This window comes from Trichoderma gamsii (assembly GCF_001481775.2).
Source record: "Trichoderma gamsii strain T6085 chromosome Unknown Scaffold_22.2, whole genome shotgun sequence".
Taxonomy (NCBI): Eukaryota; Fungi; Ascomycota; class Sordariomycetes; order Hypocreales; family Hypocreaceae; genus Trichoderma; species Trichoderma gamsii.
Genome location: NW_020171359.1, coordinates 231,086 through 246,321, shown reverse-complemented (window position 1 = coordinate 246,321; position 15,236 = coordinate 231,086). Strand labels below are relative to the sequence as shown.

At 47.0% G+C, this 15,236-nt stretch overlaps 4 protein-coding genes across 4 annotated transcripts; 1 reads left to right on the top strand and 3 right to left on the bottom strand.

Annotated features, from left to right (window-relative positions):
- Positions 1–293: 293 nt before the first annotated feature.
- TGAM01_v206502 (hypothetical protein) lies at positions 294–6,251 on the bottom strand (the record flags this gene model as incomplete). Its single annotated transcript, XM_024549878.1, has 8 exons — positions 294–1,586; positions 1,673–2,899; positions 2,959–3,210; positions 3,271–3,414; positions 3,463–3,612; positions 3,692–4,955; positions 5,037–5,886; positions 5,981–6,251. The coding sequence occupies 8 exons, from the start codon at positions 6,249–6,251 to the stop codon at positions 294–296; spliced, it is 5,451 nt and encodes a 1,816-aa protein (XP_024405352.1).
- Positions 6,252–6,885: 634 nt separating this feature from the next.
- TGAM01_v206501 (hypothetical protein) lies at positions 6,886–8,657 on the top strand (the record flags this gene model as incomplete). Its single annotated transcript, XM_018801731.2, has 2 exons — positions 6,886–7,269; positions 7,338–8,657. The coding sequence occupies 2 exons, from the start codon at positions 6,886–6,888 to the stop codon at positions 8,655–8,657; spliced, it is 1,704 nt and encodes a 567-aa protein (XP_018665046.2).
- A 2,931-nt stretch (positions 8,658–11,588) lies between these two features.
- TGAM01_v206500 (hypothetical protein) lies at positions 11,589–12,812 on the bottom strand (the record flags this gene model as incomplete). Its single annotated transcript, XM_018801732.1, has 5 exons — positions 11,589–11,637; positions 11,787–11,936; positions 11,996–12,308; positions 12,360–12,470; positions 12,536–12,812. The coding sequence occupies 5 exons, from the start codon at positions 12,810–12,812 to the stop codon at positions 11,589–11,591; spliced, it is 900 nt and encodes a 299-aa protein (XP_018665047.1).
- Positions 12,813–13,298: 486 nt separating this feature from the next.
- Positions 13,299–14,345, bottom strand: TGAM01_v206499 (hypothetical protein; the record flags this gene model as incomplete). The annotated part of the gene is made up of 1 exon (XM_018801733.1): positions 13,299–14,345. The coding sequence occupies one exon, from the start codon at positions 14,343–14,345 to the stop codon at positions 13,299–13,301; it is 1,047 nt and encodes a 348-aa protein (XP_018665048.1).
- Positions 14,346–15,236: the final 891 nt, after the last annotated feature.

Sequence of the window (15,236 nt, the reverse complement as noted above, 5' to 3'; positions counted from 1 at the left end):
AAGGGAGTTGTGGGGTTGTGGGGATATGTAAAGAAGATGCCGCTGCTCTCGTTGCTGTTGTTGCTTGCTAGTGACACAAAGATCTATACCAAGAAAAGGCAAAAAAGCTTTCTCGCTCATGTATCTTAAACAGTAAGAACGGGGAGAAAAACACGTTCAAACAAAACACGTTCAAACAATAAGGATGAGCCAAGTATATCACACACAGAATCAAAGGAAAATAACAATAGATAGGACACGTAGTGAAAAGAAGAAAGAGAAGCCGAAGGAAAGAAAGATGAAAACGCAAAGAGCTACTCTCGCATAGACTTTTTAGACCTCCGTATATATATCATTCCTGGAGCGCTGTCGTTGGTTCCTGTCCCTGCTGCGGCTGCGACTACTGCTTCAGCCTCTCTTACAGCTACTTCCTCCAAGTTTACTTTTCCATCTGTCTCCAGTGGCCTATTCCGACCATTCAAACGGGCCACATCTTCTATGTTCATGTCTGCGTCTTTTCGAGTTTCATCTGCCTTGTCCATGGGCTTGTTAGGCATGCTAGGCCAAAAATCTGCGTTAGCTTGCGCAAGTTTCTGTAGTTGGACTCGAGCCGCCCTCTCGCTTCCATCCGCTTCTTCTTCCTCTTCTTCTTTCTCAGACATTTCAGCCGCATCTTCACCTTCCGCCTCCGATGATGCCTTTGCGGCGTCCAGTCGCTTGAGCATCTCGTGGATTTCTCGAACGAGTTCTTTTCGTTTCTGGCGAATCTCATGAATGCCCTCAGTTTCTATGCTATCCAATTTCAAAAGAATTCGCTGTATGACAATTTCAGATAATTTCTTATATTCATCCTCCCGCTTCTTAGGGTCTTTTGGGGGCGCATCAATGTAGTCCAAACATAAGGGGCGCAATATCAATCGAAACTCGGCACCAATGTTGGCCAACTGTATTGAAGCGGCGTTAATGACAGCGGTATCCGCCGCATTGCGCCTTTCCGCTTCGCTGTTTTCTGCGTCGCTGTTTTCTGCGTCGCTGTTTTCTGCGCCGCTGTTTTCTGCGTCGCCATCTGATCTGTTGTCGGGACGGCTAATTGGGGACCCAGGATCATCCTTGTCTGATTCCCTTTTGGGTCCCTTCTTTTTGGCAGGGACGTTTCCAGATAAGAAATTGAGCATGGAAGTGTTTTGCTTGCGGCTGCTGGAGCTGCTCTTCTTCTTTTGTTGTGGCGCAGCGTTCACTATCTTAATGTTGGGAGATATACCTGGTGGCCCACGTGGAGGCGGAGGCGGCATTGGCATCCCTGGGATACCAGGCCGTGGTCGACCGAGCGGTGGAATTCCAATCGTCGGCGGCGGAGGACCATGACTATCCGGCCTCGGCGATAATGATGGCATCCCCGGAGGCAGTTTAGGGCCACTGACAGGCGGAGCTTTATCAAGGGGCCACATGGTCATAGTGATATCCCAGCCCGGCTCAATTATTCTGTCCCAAACAACTGGGAGAATGATTTCGCCGTTAGGGCCAATCAAGTCATAGTGGCCCTCCTGGACGTGAGGTCCTATAACATCGACATGCAGAAACGCCTGCTTTATCAATTCTTCCATGCCCTGTTTATACAGATGTTAGCTTGTCATGACTAGGATGAGACCAAGGCAAATATTTTGGTAGACCCAAGCCTTATTCGAGAACATACCGGCCAAGTGTTACACAAATGAAAGGGGAAGCTAAACTTTCGGCCGACAGCATCTTTAAACTTGATGGGGGCTGGTTCTGCTCCTCCTTTCTCATCAGCTTCATTTGCCTTTCTTTTGGCTTCTTCCAATGCCGCTGACTTTCTGTCAAGCTCATCAACAGCCGCTTTATGCTCTGCTTCAAGCTTCTCCAGTTCCCTTTTCGCTTCCCGCTTTTCCCGATTCGCTTGTATATCTTTTATGACCTTTTGCACGTAAATCAAATCCCAGGATCTGATTTTAGTTGACAGGTCTCGCGCCCTTTCGATTTTCATTCCGCTTAAGGTTTCCTTGTCGAACTGATCTTTAAGCGTTTCAACTTCCAACCTGTCAAATCCCATTTTCCGTGCCAAGTCTAGTGCTTCTGATCCGCCATGCCCATCTTCATTCTCCAATTCAATTTCTCTCTCAACATCGTTGTCCAGTGATCTCCACATAAGGCCAAACGTTTCTACTTCTTCTTCAACTAGTTTCTTTGCTTCTCTTACGGTTTGGGTTAGTGTAGCTTCGTCCTCATCCGTCCACTCCGCGGCACGCTCAGTCAAACTCCCCATGTGGCCAGATTTAGATCCGGCATCGCTTTCAACACTAGCGGCAGGAGGTTGGACGTCCGAAAGGAGGTGTTGGGCATGCTCTGGATTGGAATCAGAGGAAACGGCCTTGGCATCTTGAGGGCTACCAGGCATGCTTGAGGGCCGATCGTGGCCCCGTAGAGCCGGCTGGACCAGTTCGCTGCTCTTGCCTACTAAAAGAGGCTTCGACTGTATGATATTCTCAGAGTTCTCCAAGACAGTTTGGGGGAGTTCTCCAGATGCCATGGCGGCTTCGGCCACTTCCAGTGAGTTAAATTTTTCAGTTGTTGAGAGTCCATCCCGATTTTCTGATTCATCGTCGTCATGATTGTCCATTTGAGGGATTTGAGGCTCCTCTTGCAGATTCGTACCATCCTTGACTTGCTCAGGAGAACTCCCCATGTGAGCAGATTTGTGTAGCTGAGAGGTGTAGCTGGATCCAGCAGCTGCACCTTGCTCTAAATATGATATGTCAAATTCCTCAAACAATTCAGGTGCAGAATTGAAGAGTGTCCCAAGCTGGGTGTAGATATCCTTGACTGGATGTTTTTCTCTTTGCCAAGTATTTACAATCTCGAGAAATTGTTCATAAATCTCAGGCTTGTCATGGAAATGGAGCTGTACGAATTCATCCGTCAACGGTGTATACGTAGATGCAGTAGAGAATGGATCCTTACTTTGACTTTGTTAACGTATCTAATCGCGTCGTTAAATTCGACGGCGCCACGGCGCTGTTTATCTTCTGAATCGGATACACCGCTGTTAAGCTTCGAAACGATCGTTTTAAAGTCCTCCAAGAGCTCAGGTGCCGAGTCAAAGATGGTAGTCACTTGAGAGACAAGATCTTGTGCCTGGCTTTGTTCTCTCTGATGGACTTGTAAGATGTCGAGAAATCGTTCATAAATCTCAGGCTTATCCTGGAAATGGCTCTGTGTAAATGTTGTTTTAGCCAACAGTTTCAAGAAGGCGCATGTGCAATATGTACTTACTTTTACTTTATTTGTATAATTAGTTACTTGCTTGTCTCTGCCAGCCAACTCCTGGCGGCTCGAAATTGCGATTTGAGCCATCTCATCGTGACGGTCGGCATCAAGATAGTCGCTAGCGACAGAGTTACCAGACACGGGCTGGGGCTTTGGTCAATTAGACATATGGTTTCAATCAATGGGAGGGAGACCAACTGAGTGCTCTGGTGTGCCTGCTTTGGCCCTCATATCGTGGCTGAGGTCGAAACACTCGGCAAGGAGCTCATTGACACGGTCTTGGCCTTCAGGAACATCGCCATCAACAACAAACTTGCCCTCTACCCTTTGGTTATCGATAGAGTTAAGCTATTGAAAAGAAAGGAAGAAAATGTCAGTACAGGAACAAGTTACCGCTCCAGAATTGTAATTCTCCGATGATCCATACCTTCATGTTGTAAGGTAAAAGCTCTCTACTGCCTGCAGAGACGCCACCAGTGTTTCTAACTCTGAAGAGATTTTTTTTAAGAGTTAGGAGCTGGCTGTAGATGGGCAGAAGCGCCTCAGAAACCGGTGGAGTGTTCTCTGTGAGTTCGAATTCTGAATGAACTGAGGGAGCCGTAGACTCCAGTTGCGGATGCGTACCATCCTGGACTTGTTTAGGAGAATCGTCGTACCGATAAGTGCTATCGTCATAGACGACGCGGCTTCGGCGGCTTCCTCCGGCGGTGTCCAGATCCTTCATGAGCGCAGCCAGACGCTGTATCTGGGCTTCGTGTTCAAGGTCCTCCTCATCGTGGCTTTTCGAGTCTTGAAGGGGGAGGCGGTCGACGCGGGACTCCTTCAGGTTCGTGCGCGCAATGCCCTCTTCCCGTAGCGGAGGCCCCGAACAATGATTCAGATGATCATTAAAGGCTTGATCGTTCCTGAAGGTCTTGTAGCAAGTGGTACACTTATGATGGCTATCTCTCAGGTGTCTCATCCAGTAATCCGGATCGGGGAAGGACGTGTCAGTCATAGAACCAGCTCCGATGCAGAACTCACAGAACAATGCTTTCTTGTAGATTTCGTGATCAGTGACCTTGTGATATGAAAGCTCCTTGGAGAACTTGAAGGTCTTGTTGCACCCGGAGACTGCACAATGCAGCACCTTTCTGTCTTCATCGCTGCTTTCGTCCTCAGTGAAGATGGAAGGGATTCCACTCTTCATACTGGTTGGAGGCATGGGTTGATTGTCCCTGGACTCATCAGCGACATTCGATTCCAGGTCTAGATCTATTTTAAAAGACTCCTCATTTTCTGAGTGATCAGTAAATACGTTGCTACCAGTCTCTCTGTCCTCAGAACCCTCTGTATGTCGCGGTAAGGAAAACATGGCAAATCGCTCGAGGTGAAGAGCGATATGGCTTTGTAGCTTTTGCATCGACCTCAGCGCTACCGAACAAACAGGACAGCTTCGATGGACATGTTTCATAGTTGAGGTTGCAAACTTTGCAGAGACTGCGTTGTGTTTGTGACAAGCCTGAACATGTCCTTCATATGCTGCCAATGTAGGAAATACTTCTTCTTCGTGTTCGAAACAGCGGAATACCCTTTGGTGCGTAGACATCTCATGCTGAATCCAGTCGTCACGAGTGTCATACAGCTGCTCAGAGTTTAGGCATTGCTCATAAGTACAAACATAAGGCCGCAAATCGCGTATGACGTGAGCCCTGTTTTGACCAGAAATTAGCATAATTTAGTTTGGAGAGTTTGAGAGACATCGGTCATGACACTCGTAAAGAGAGACTTACCTCCACGCTTTCTCTGACAGAAGAGAAATAGGGCAAATGGTAAAACAATATGGACATTCGAAAAAGCTGTCAGATGTAGAGATTGTGGGCGGCGGAGGAAAGCTGACAGTATCCTTGCTAGGATTCCACGCGGATGGAGCATACTCAGAGACGTCAAGCTTAAGCACGCCCTCTTTTTCAAGAATATCTTGTCCAGCAGCCTGTGCGAGCCGTAATTGGGTAGCTGTTGTGACTGATAAAGGTGTCTTTGTCTCGCCCATATGGCCGTTGATGATATGCTCTTCATCGATGAGTTGGCGCGTAGGAGCTTCCACAAAGTTCGACGCATGTTCGCGAAGTTTGTCTTTATGTTTTTTCCAATAAGCAAATTGCTGTCGCCTGCGTCCGTTGGCCCGGGCTATGCGCTGAACAAGATATGATTCGGCGCCCTTTGATACTTTGTCCTTGTAAAGACTCAAGACGCCTTGGATAGGCTCCCAGACATGGTCACTGCTGTCAACTTCTGCATCGCCACTAACTGAAGCTTTTTCTTCGCATTCGACTGGTGTGCTTTCTTGCAAAGCTCTATGCTTCTCATACTCTAAAAAGAGAGAGCTAACATAATCGTAGTCATGATTCTTATAAGAATCGAATAGGTCTATGTTGGAATATTCATCAATCTGCTTGTAGTTTCGAGCTTTAGAAGACGTCAGCCTTGTTGCAGGATTGCGGATCCAAACGGCCAGCTTGTATAAGCGATCAATGGGGTCTTTGATGCTACCAAGCAGCAGATCAGTATCCGATTCAAGCTCGGAGTCTGTATCGGAGTCCTCGCCCCCCTGGTCGGTGTTGCCATTGACATAATCTAGGACTGAGATATAAATGTTAGATCATATCTACTAGAGAGCATGTTCATACGAAAAATGAGCTGATTGCTTGATGATGGCCTGTGAGTCAGCTCTTACCATCATCGAGAGATCTGTTTAGATTTTGTATCATCTTATAAATGCTCTCTCTCATGCTTTCAGAATCGCGAATTCTATAGTCTAGCGATCCATGGCCCATAACAAACAGGCCAAGATTTACCGCCCAAAGTTCAAATCGGTCAAACTGGGCACGAAATAAATTCGCTGGCCATTCTTGCATTTGGCTTGTGACCAAGTCCAGCTGTTTTACTTCTTCAAGAAGCTTAAACCGCTGTACGGTTACGAGACCAACATCGGCGAGTGACTCCATGACAAAGGACTCTCTGGCATGGCAGCCTCTGAATGAGATCAGTAAAGAGGAAATGTCTCCGTAGATAGCGATACTGAAAATTGGGATAGCATTTGCTCGACTTATGCGGTAAACCGTTTTGTAGTGTAACAATGAGACAATGCAATGCTAGGCTCTTGTTTCAACGTGGAAAATCGCCATTTCTAGCAGCTGAAAGCGGGGAGAGCAGGCCAATTGGAAGATTGATCAGCGTGATAATATGCGCATGCTGCAGGAAGCCGAATATTAGCCTGATACTTGGATTCCGCTCGTGGACAGAGTCTCAAGCCAGCGCTGCACGGAGAGAAACGCATGCTGCGCCGCGCTTTTGACCGATCCTATTTCATATTGTCAAATCAGAACGTGAGCTGTAGTCTAAGAAGTGAATTATTGACTCTTTGAAGACTTTTCTCTCTTTGTCAATTCCGATTTGTAATCTCACGCATTGTATCTTCTCTATAAGCCTGGGAGGGGCGAATTATACAGCCCTGTCAAACCTCCATCAGATCCTCTCTAGTCTGATTATCCCCGCACGAATGTCGTCGACGAAACAGCTGATGCATTCGACAATGAGATGATGAGATGATAACAAGCGCTAGAATAACAAAGATTCTACATGTCGACATTTGAAGTATTTGGGATTGTTCTTCGGACAATACCCATCCTCATTTCTGGTGCCGGCTTTCTCGCGAGCGATAAAAGCCTGGTAGCGTTTCGCAAGCGGCAATATGTCAACAAGCTTGCCAATGCTCTGCTACTCCAGCAGCAGACAGTTCGGGAGACAGTTCGGCTCATTATTACGCGCAGCGGCTGTAATCACGATGAGTCGCTGCTGAACGAGGACCCTCTTACATACTTTCAAAACAAGGACATTCAGATCCAGGTGCTGGATTTCTTGGGCGACGAGAATTACAAAGCGTTGATCGGAAGACTGCAAGACATGCAAACCACGTTGGAAGAAGTGGCTAGGCATTTAGACGGCGTCATTCCCACTCACAAGGTTCGTGAAGCTTTTGGTGAAAGCTCATTTGGAGACATCTGCTAAACGACCTTTACTGTTTCTTGCAGGATAACCCATACGATCTCACTGGAATCATAGAAGCAAATCTCGCTGCAAAGAAATACAGGCCAGATTTCCTTCCCCGTCTCAAAGTTGCTCTTAAAAGCAGCGAGATAAAGCAGAGCATCGGCGAACTCGATACAGCCACCAGTACTCTGCACACATTTTCGCAGACAATATTGATGAATCGCCACGAACCAGTCAACTCGCTTCCATCATCTAATCATGTCAAGCTTGCTAAAGCTTTCCGTCGGATTCATAAATACTCAAAAAGCCTATATTCTGCCCTTTCCTCTTGCACTCAAACGTGTCACAGCGAACATGAACACGATGCGCACGTCCTTCTCGAAGACCGTATTGATGCGGCCACTAAGCTGTTAAGCTCCAAGCAGCAGTGGGACGAAGGAAATGAGGCTTTGCTAGCTTTCCAGCTTCTTTTTACTGCGAGGCTCCTTGCACCGTTTCAGGCGAGGTGGCATGAATTGTCTGTCAAATGCATACAAGACGACAATTTTGACAGGGCTCAACCATCGAAACCATCTCGAGTGCAAATTATTGGACATGACCCTAAAGAATCTCCAAAACCAAATTGTCTCACGAAATTCTCTCCGGTGAGCGACTTTTGCGCTGCAATTGTAACAGCTCACGATAAAGCACAACACGTCGCCTTCGTTTTGCACGAGAGTAGTCAAATGAGTACCGTGGCAGCGAATGAGAAGACCATTATGCAAAAGACTAACTGCCAGAAAATTACGCTGGAAAAAGTGCTTTCAGAATCACATAATCCACGCGCAATGAAGCTTCCTCTACGCTCAAGCATGCTCCTCGCGTCGAAGATTGCTTCGAGCTTGCTTCAGTTCTCTCAAACACGGTGGTCGGGCCATACATGGTCCAAAAATTCGATATACTTCATACTACATCCAATTCCCGAGGGAATAGCCCCTCTTGTTGATTTCAGTCGAGCCTTTGTATTCGCAAAAATTGACAATAGCGAGGCCGATGGGGTGAAATATGCTGAGCCAAGGTCTATTCTCTTGGAACTTGGAATCTTACTACTAGAGATATGGCACCAAACGTCCTTAGAAGACCAGTTCCCCGATAAAACTGCCGAAATATCTGGGGGATACTTCTCTCGTCTGTCTCTCGCTGCTCAGTGGTTAGACGACGACTATAATACTCCACCGCTGCTGTATGAAGATGCTATACGATATTGCGTCTACGGAGTGTCGACTAAGAAGGGAGCTGATTGGAATACAAATGAGTTTTGGGGTGAAATATGTAAAGAAGTCATCAAACCTTTATCAGAGAACTGTAAGCAGTGGAAATGAAACCTTAATTTTTAGGGCCATTGGCGCCTTCACATTCAAACTCTAAGGGCTCTGTGAAATGTAATGATAGTGCACAAGGTAAATACCAAGGGACTAGGTTGTGACATTGTAACACTGATAGTATATCTTAGTATTTTTCTCAAAAATAACGACGTTAACATGAGTTGATATATAACATTTTACACTAGGAAGAATGCCATAATGTTTTCCATGAAAACCCCTTATCTGGCATTTTCCACTCCGCATATAACCTCTTTTGCACTTCCTGAACCAACTCTATTTCCTTCCTACTTGACACTAGTTTATGCCAGGTTCTGTCTGGAATCTTCAACCAGATACGATCCAGAAACCAAACTATTCCACACCAGATGTTCAGAGAAGCTCTTTCGCAGTAGAGTCACGTAAAATGAAATCAGGTGTGTTTCCAAGACTCCTGTATACAATTCAGGTTGGCTAAAAAGAACGTCAACCACTTCAGTTAGTTTCCCACTGTTCCGCGTTTAGGGAGATTCCACTATTAGCTGTAGTCTCCCCTCAGAAAGTACCGCTTGGGCTCCGAGGGTTTCAAGTGCTTCAGAACTTGAATATGAACAGAAGCTATGAAAAGCGTAAAGTGGCCTCTCAACCAAGCTTAATATGAAATCGTGTAAAATGAATAGCTTTTGAGAATCTTAGCTGCCTCTTCCCTGTCCTTTTCCACGATAAAGATCTTTAGTAATGAAACCTCCTAATACTTTGAGTGCCTCCTCTGGCAAAACTCTCTGATCTTCGAGAAATTCTACTACTACACGTCGAGTGTCTCGGTCTGAATGATTTAGCTGCCGTACTACTAGCTGAAATATTCGTTTAGTCAGAGATGATTGACTAGCTAAAATTTCGAGCATCACATATAGTTGCCAATAGCCTCGGAAGCAATTCTCGAGTTGTGCCTCTAATAATTGAATGATTCTTTTCGGTACAAACTGACCTTTTCTGTTCGCAAAAATACGGAGCCCAGATTCTTGTATTCCAGGCATCTGATCCATAAGTTGATCGGTTATCAGCTCAAGCAACTCTTGTGATAAGTCAGCTTGACTGATTAATATGTTGACAACGGCTACCCTTGTGTGGTCGTTGGAGTCTGAGAGGTGTTTGATAATTGATTGAAGAATATCTTCAGACAGGAATGCTTGATTTTTCAAAATTAGGCCTGCGAACCAGATTACTTTCGAGTTCTCATCTCTCAATTGCTCTGCTATCAACTGAAGCATATTCTTAGATAAGTTGGTTTGGCTGCTAAGCGCTTCGACTGCTGCGACTCTTGCACTTTTGACCTTGCTTTTAATCTGCTCTATCATCAACTGAAGTACTCTATCCGGCAGGACTGCTTGACGTTCTAAAACCCCGGCTGCTGCCTTGTTTATCGGGTACTCTGTATATTTGAGCTGTTCTGCTATTGAGTGAAGTACATCCTCGGAAAGAGCTAATTGGGCATTGAGACAATTCATGGCGGCTTCCGTGTTCGTACTTCATCGCTCTTAAGCTGCTCTATTACTAATTGAAGTATCCTGTCAGGCAGAGCGGCTCGTTGTTTTAAAACTTTAGCTGCTGCCCTGATTTTTTGGATAGTCTGTTTCTTCGAGCTGTTCTGCTATTGACTGGGCATCCGTTGAGACGACATCTGGTAGGCCCCTATTTGCACGGCAATCACAATTTGGCCAGTTTGCCACCGAATCTCAGGGTCTCAGAGGATTGTACTGGAGCATTTCCTGAAATGACACGATAAACATCAAGCGTGAGACAAGTTGTGAAACTTTGTAGCAGAGCGGTTAGGTGAGTGTACATTTTTCATTAGATAGTAATATGAAAGATCTGGTGCGAGCTTCCCTAAGTATCGAATTTACCTTGTGCTAAACGCTCTGGATCTGGACCTATAGATTTTTGTTAAACTTCTTATCTTTAAAGACTGGAGCACATACCGCGTATAGGCTACTCCACTACTATAAAAGGTAAGCTCGAGTTTAGCTGAGCGATAAGTTAGGCTACATCAGTTATCAGTTACCAAACCTAGATTGCTATTATAGGCATCATTCTTAATGTTCCTTAATCATTTTAGCAGGATCATAGCTGTCTATTTCTTCAAAAGAAGGGAATAATAAACACAGATCAGTCAGCGCAGACATTTATATATTCTTAATTTAAATGCTCTGTAAACCCTCATAAGATTATTCGGTTTAGATCAATTGCGGGTCTTGCTGTCGATTCCCAGCTCTCTACCACTCCCCGTAGCAGAAAGCTTCAACCCCCGAAAAACACGGCCGAGTTGAGCCTTTCAGAGAGAAAATCTATGAACATTAATACGTTTTTTATAACGATGGAGAAGGGATCCAACGTCTCTGGAGGTGCACGGAGTGGGTAGACTTATATGCCATTCCCGCTCTGCAGGAATACGGTCTTGTTCAGGACGAGATCCCAGACGAATCATCATCCGCCGGGGCCCAGTTTATGCAAGATTGGTTTAGATACGTCCCTTAGCAAGCAACTGTTCCTGCACGGTGGAGATAGGTGCCGGCGACTAATTACACTGGCGTTGATTCATTGAGCTGTGTCCCTTGGAGATGTATCCAAAACGCCCGTCCTGCCGGGTCATGTAGAGTATTAACCCAAGGGAAATGAGCGAGCGTGTTTCTCACATCCTCCCAGGTCTTCAATCCCAAGCCATCCAAAGTATGCGCTGTTATTGAAATCCAAGAGGGATTAGCGTGCAAGCACGATGAGACCGCGCCCATAAAAAGCAGCCAAAGAAAAGCCTCTTGTGACTCTTGCCTGGTGGATGAATCTTTTCCGATCTCTTCAAGAAGCATCCTAGACAAAGGCTCACCTTTAGCAACCTCACGATCCGGTCGTTGCAGGAACGTGAGCAGGAAGGCAATCAAACCCAGATGCACCCTTTTATGATTCCGACTGACCCCATGGCACAAATACAGAGGCCTGAGCTCCACTATGCGATATCCAAGTAATAGCATGCTCTTGTAGAACTCAACGGCGTGCAGTTTCGGCACAGCGCCACCAATTTTGCTGTTAAGTAGTGACGCCAGGAACACTGTGTCTCTGACGAGGCCTTGAAAAGCTGCTGGCAACCCCACTAACCCGTACTGGCCCAGAAAAAGGGTGTCCGCTTCACCCTCCTCTCGCAAGTGTGAACTAGGAAATCGAGTTTCGACATCGCAAACCAGCTTGGCCTCATCGACTGTAAACATAGTTGGTGAACCCAATTGTAAGGAGTAGTCGAGGTCAACACTAGAACAGCTTACTCAATACAAGGAGCCATCGCATAAAACCGGTCCGAGCAAACATACCGAAGTATTTTCTGCACTAGATGTGATGGGCTCGTCATAAGCTGTCGCACCAGCCCGCCACGCAGCTGAACTATCCGGCGCAAACCCTGTACATGGACAGACCCTTCCCGATATCGATTCCATAGCTGTTCATACTGCGCCATGCTGACTATCGCCGCGATGGTCAAGTCGGAAGTCGCGTTCTGGCTAGCCAACTTCTGATTCACCAGGCGGAAGGCCTTTGACATGTGTTGCATTGCCTGCGATGCGCCATCCGGCTTGCTCACGAAGTGGTTGAGGCTTACGGTACCCGTAGCCATTGTAGAGTGAAAACCTGTAACAAAGTTACTTTAAACATACAGAAAGTTGGACAAAAGGTATGTACAGGCTTCGTCGCTAAGCATATATTGTACACAAAGGGGGCTTCCAAGGCCGGTGTAGTCGAGGCCACTGCTCAGAGCAGGGGAGAGCTGTGTACTAGACATGAATGCGATAACTAAGCGTTCGAATAAGCCAAGGTGAAGACCATGGGATGTCGGATTTGTGGAATCGTGGACACACCTTCCTTGACGCGTACTTTAGATTCCCCAGCTTGCAAGACTGGGAGAATCAAGCCGTCAGAAATAGGCCGCTCGATGACACAGACATTTTCGGACACATCTGTGGCTCCTGGTACGGTCGCCGGCTTGCAGAGCAAAGACGAGGTCATGAAGGACGTCTTTCTCGACGTGCGATCCAACCGTTTTCCCTTGTTTCTCCCCAAGGCCGCATGTCGGCGAATCCGTTTACGCACGCTATCGTCAAGGAGGCTCTCGTTGTTGATGAATTCGAGTGGCATAATGAATAGGACGACGAATGAAGATACAGCAGTTGGGTGGACAGTACTAGTTTCGCATTGGATCGATTTGCTTCGGAGCCGCAAGCGGCATTTCATAGCAGCACGTGAGTGTCCAGCCGAGTTTTCTCGATTCTACGTAGCTGACTGCCCCACATCGTAGTGTGGTCGGGATTGAAAGGCGTAGCGTTACGGTTGGCTGTAGACATTGATTCGAGCCTTTACGGTACAGATGACGAGTCTTGGATTATTCATGAACCTAACAGAGTACAAAGTCTATCCATAGTGCGCCGCTCTCTACCTTCATCTAAAAGCAGATATAAAAAAACTGGAACGTCCTGCCTCCATTACTTTGGGGCGCAAGCTCCGTCGCACCTTCTCTGGATTCGGCAGACTTATACCCACAACGTAGGAGACTGAACCCCCTCCTATAAGTGGCGGCGAAATACCCAAACGGGGAGTCGTACCGGCATTGGCCCGTACGTCTATTCAGACCTCCTTCAAAGAAATTCGGCGGGTAGCTGGGTCAGCTCTTGCATTTCTGTGACTGTTTCTCTCCACAGCTTCTCCTGGTCGGCTTTGCCAGCAAGAGACAGAAGATATGGAGATGGGCTGCAGAGTATTCCTGATTAGCTGCCAGGTAATTTTTCGAATGCAACGACGAAGGAGGTCATACTCAATAATGTCCTTATCTCCGAGGAATGCGCCATGCGATTCCGGTCCTGCCACCACCGCTGCATTGACGAGAATGCGACCTCCAACCTCGATTGGTCGCCCTAGGAGAGGTTTCATGACATTCATGACCATGCGTAGATGGAAGGGCAGGACGTCACTCATATTCGTCTTGACTAGACCGGGACAAACCATGTTGAAAACAACCTTGCTCCTATCGAGTCGCGGAGCTAGACTGTACAGGAACATTGCGCATAGAAGCTTGGTGTCATTGTATCTCTGGCTAGGGAGGAACAAGTCCTTTGAATCCATGTGCTCAAGTATCGACTCTTTATCCTTCATCGGTGCTTTCTTCTCCAAAGACGTGTCGAAGTACATTCGGCTGCCGACCCAGGTGATGCGAGTCGGGCGTCCGGTCTTCTCGGCACTCGCTGTAAGGTACGGCAAGAGTGTAGCAACTAACAGGACGTTTGAATAATAGTTGACTTGCATAACCCGTTCATGTCCACTCGGACTACGTTCGAAATGATACAGCCCAATACCCGCGTTAAGGAGCATGACGTCGATCGTGGGGACTTGTTCCTGCAGCGTTTTGGCGAAAGCTTGTACACTTCCGTAATCGTCCATGTCGAGCTCAAGAATGGAAATTGCTGCGTTGGCATTGATTTTCTGCAGCTCCTTTTTGCAAGAATTGCCCTTTGATACGTTCCTCACAGCAAGGATAAGGTGCGTTACGTCAAGCTTGAGCAGCTGTCCCGCTGTCTCTAAGCCCATGCCTGCTGTCGCACCTGTTATCAACACTGTTCTGCCTTGGAGGTTGATACCCGAAGGTAATGGAGAGACTTTAGGCTGTGGAAAGTTCATTGTTGCTCAGTCGGTATGGACAACGCCAGAATGAAACGTGGTTTCAGAAGTGAATTCCAAATAATTAAGGCGTAAAAGATACACCAGATTGTTTTTCTTTTGTTGGGATTCCATTTGGCAAGATAGACGATGCTGTATTTAAAGCCTTACGGTTTAGCGGAACCCATTCAAAGAGCCATTTGCCCAGCTATCCGAAATAGGAAGCCTCTCTCTCGTTGGCTGTTTTGGCGGCTGAAGATATATTCTCGGTTAAAAAGCGGACCTGCCTGCGACATCCCGCCGGGAGCGGCAAGCTGGCGCCTCTTCCTTTAGGAGAAGCCCCCCTGTTAATAACAGTTGTAGGCTTCGTTCTGATCAACGATACTGCGTTCGTCTCTGTTTTTAACAGGAAGCTACTGTACCAGTGCATACAAATGCTTGTGCACAAGTGCGTAATAGACCGTATCGGTACTCTGCAAGACCGTTGTCCCTGTCGATAAAGTACTCGCATTGCATACAAGGAAAGAGCGCTGACCAGCTACTTTTGGCCTTCCAGCTCGTCCAGTCACAATGGTGAGGCATACCTCGCACCAACCTCATGGGCCATACGTGCGGGTTGGGACTAACACAAGATTGAGACGCCAGTGTAAGCGCGTTCAGTTCCGGCGTCATACTCGGGTCCGTGTCCCACTCGCCCGGCGGACTTGCGGAGTGGAGCGGCATGGGGCGACCCGCCACCGCTGTTATCCACCAGCCCGATTGAGAAACCACTCTCCCATTGGTTGCACTAATTGTCGCCAACATCAAGATAACTCTGCTGCCCTCAACCTTAATTGGGAAACCACTCTCCTATTGGTTGGTTGCATCAATCGTATGCTGTGGCGCTGACTCCAGCAGCAAGAGCATGGAAGC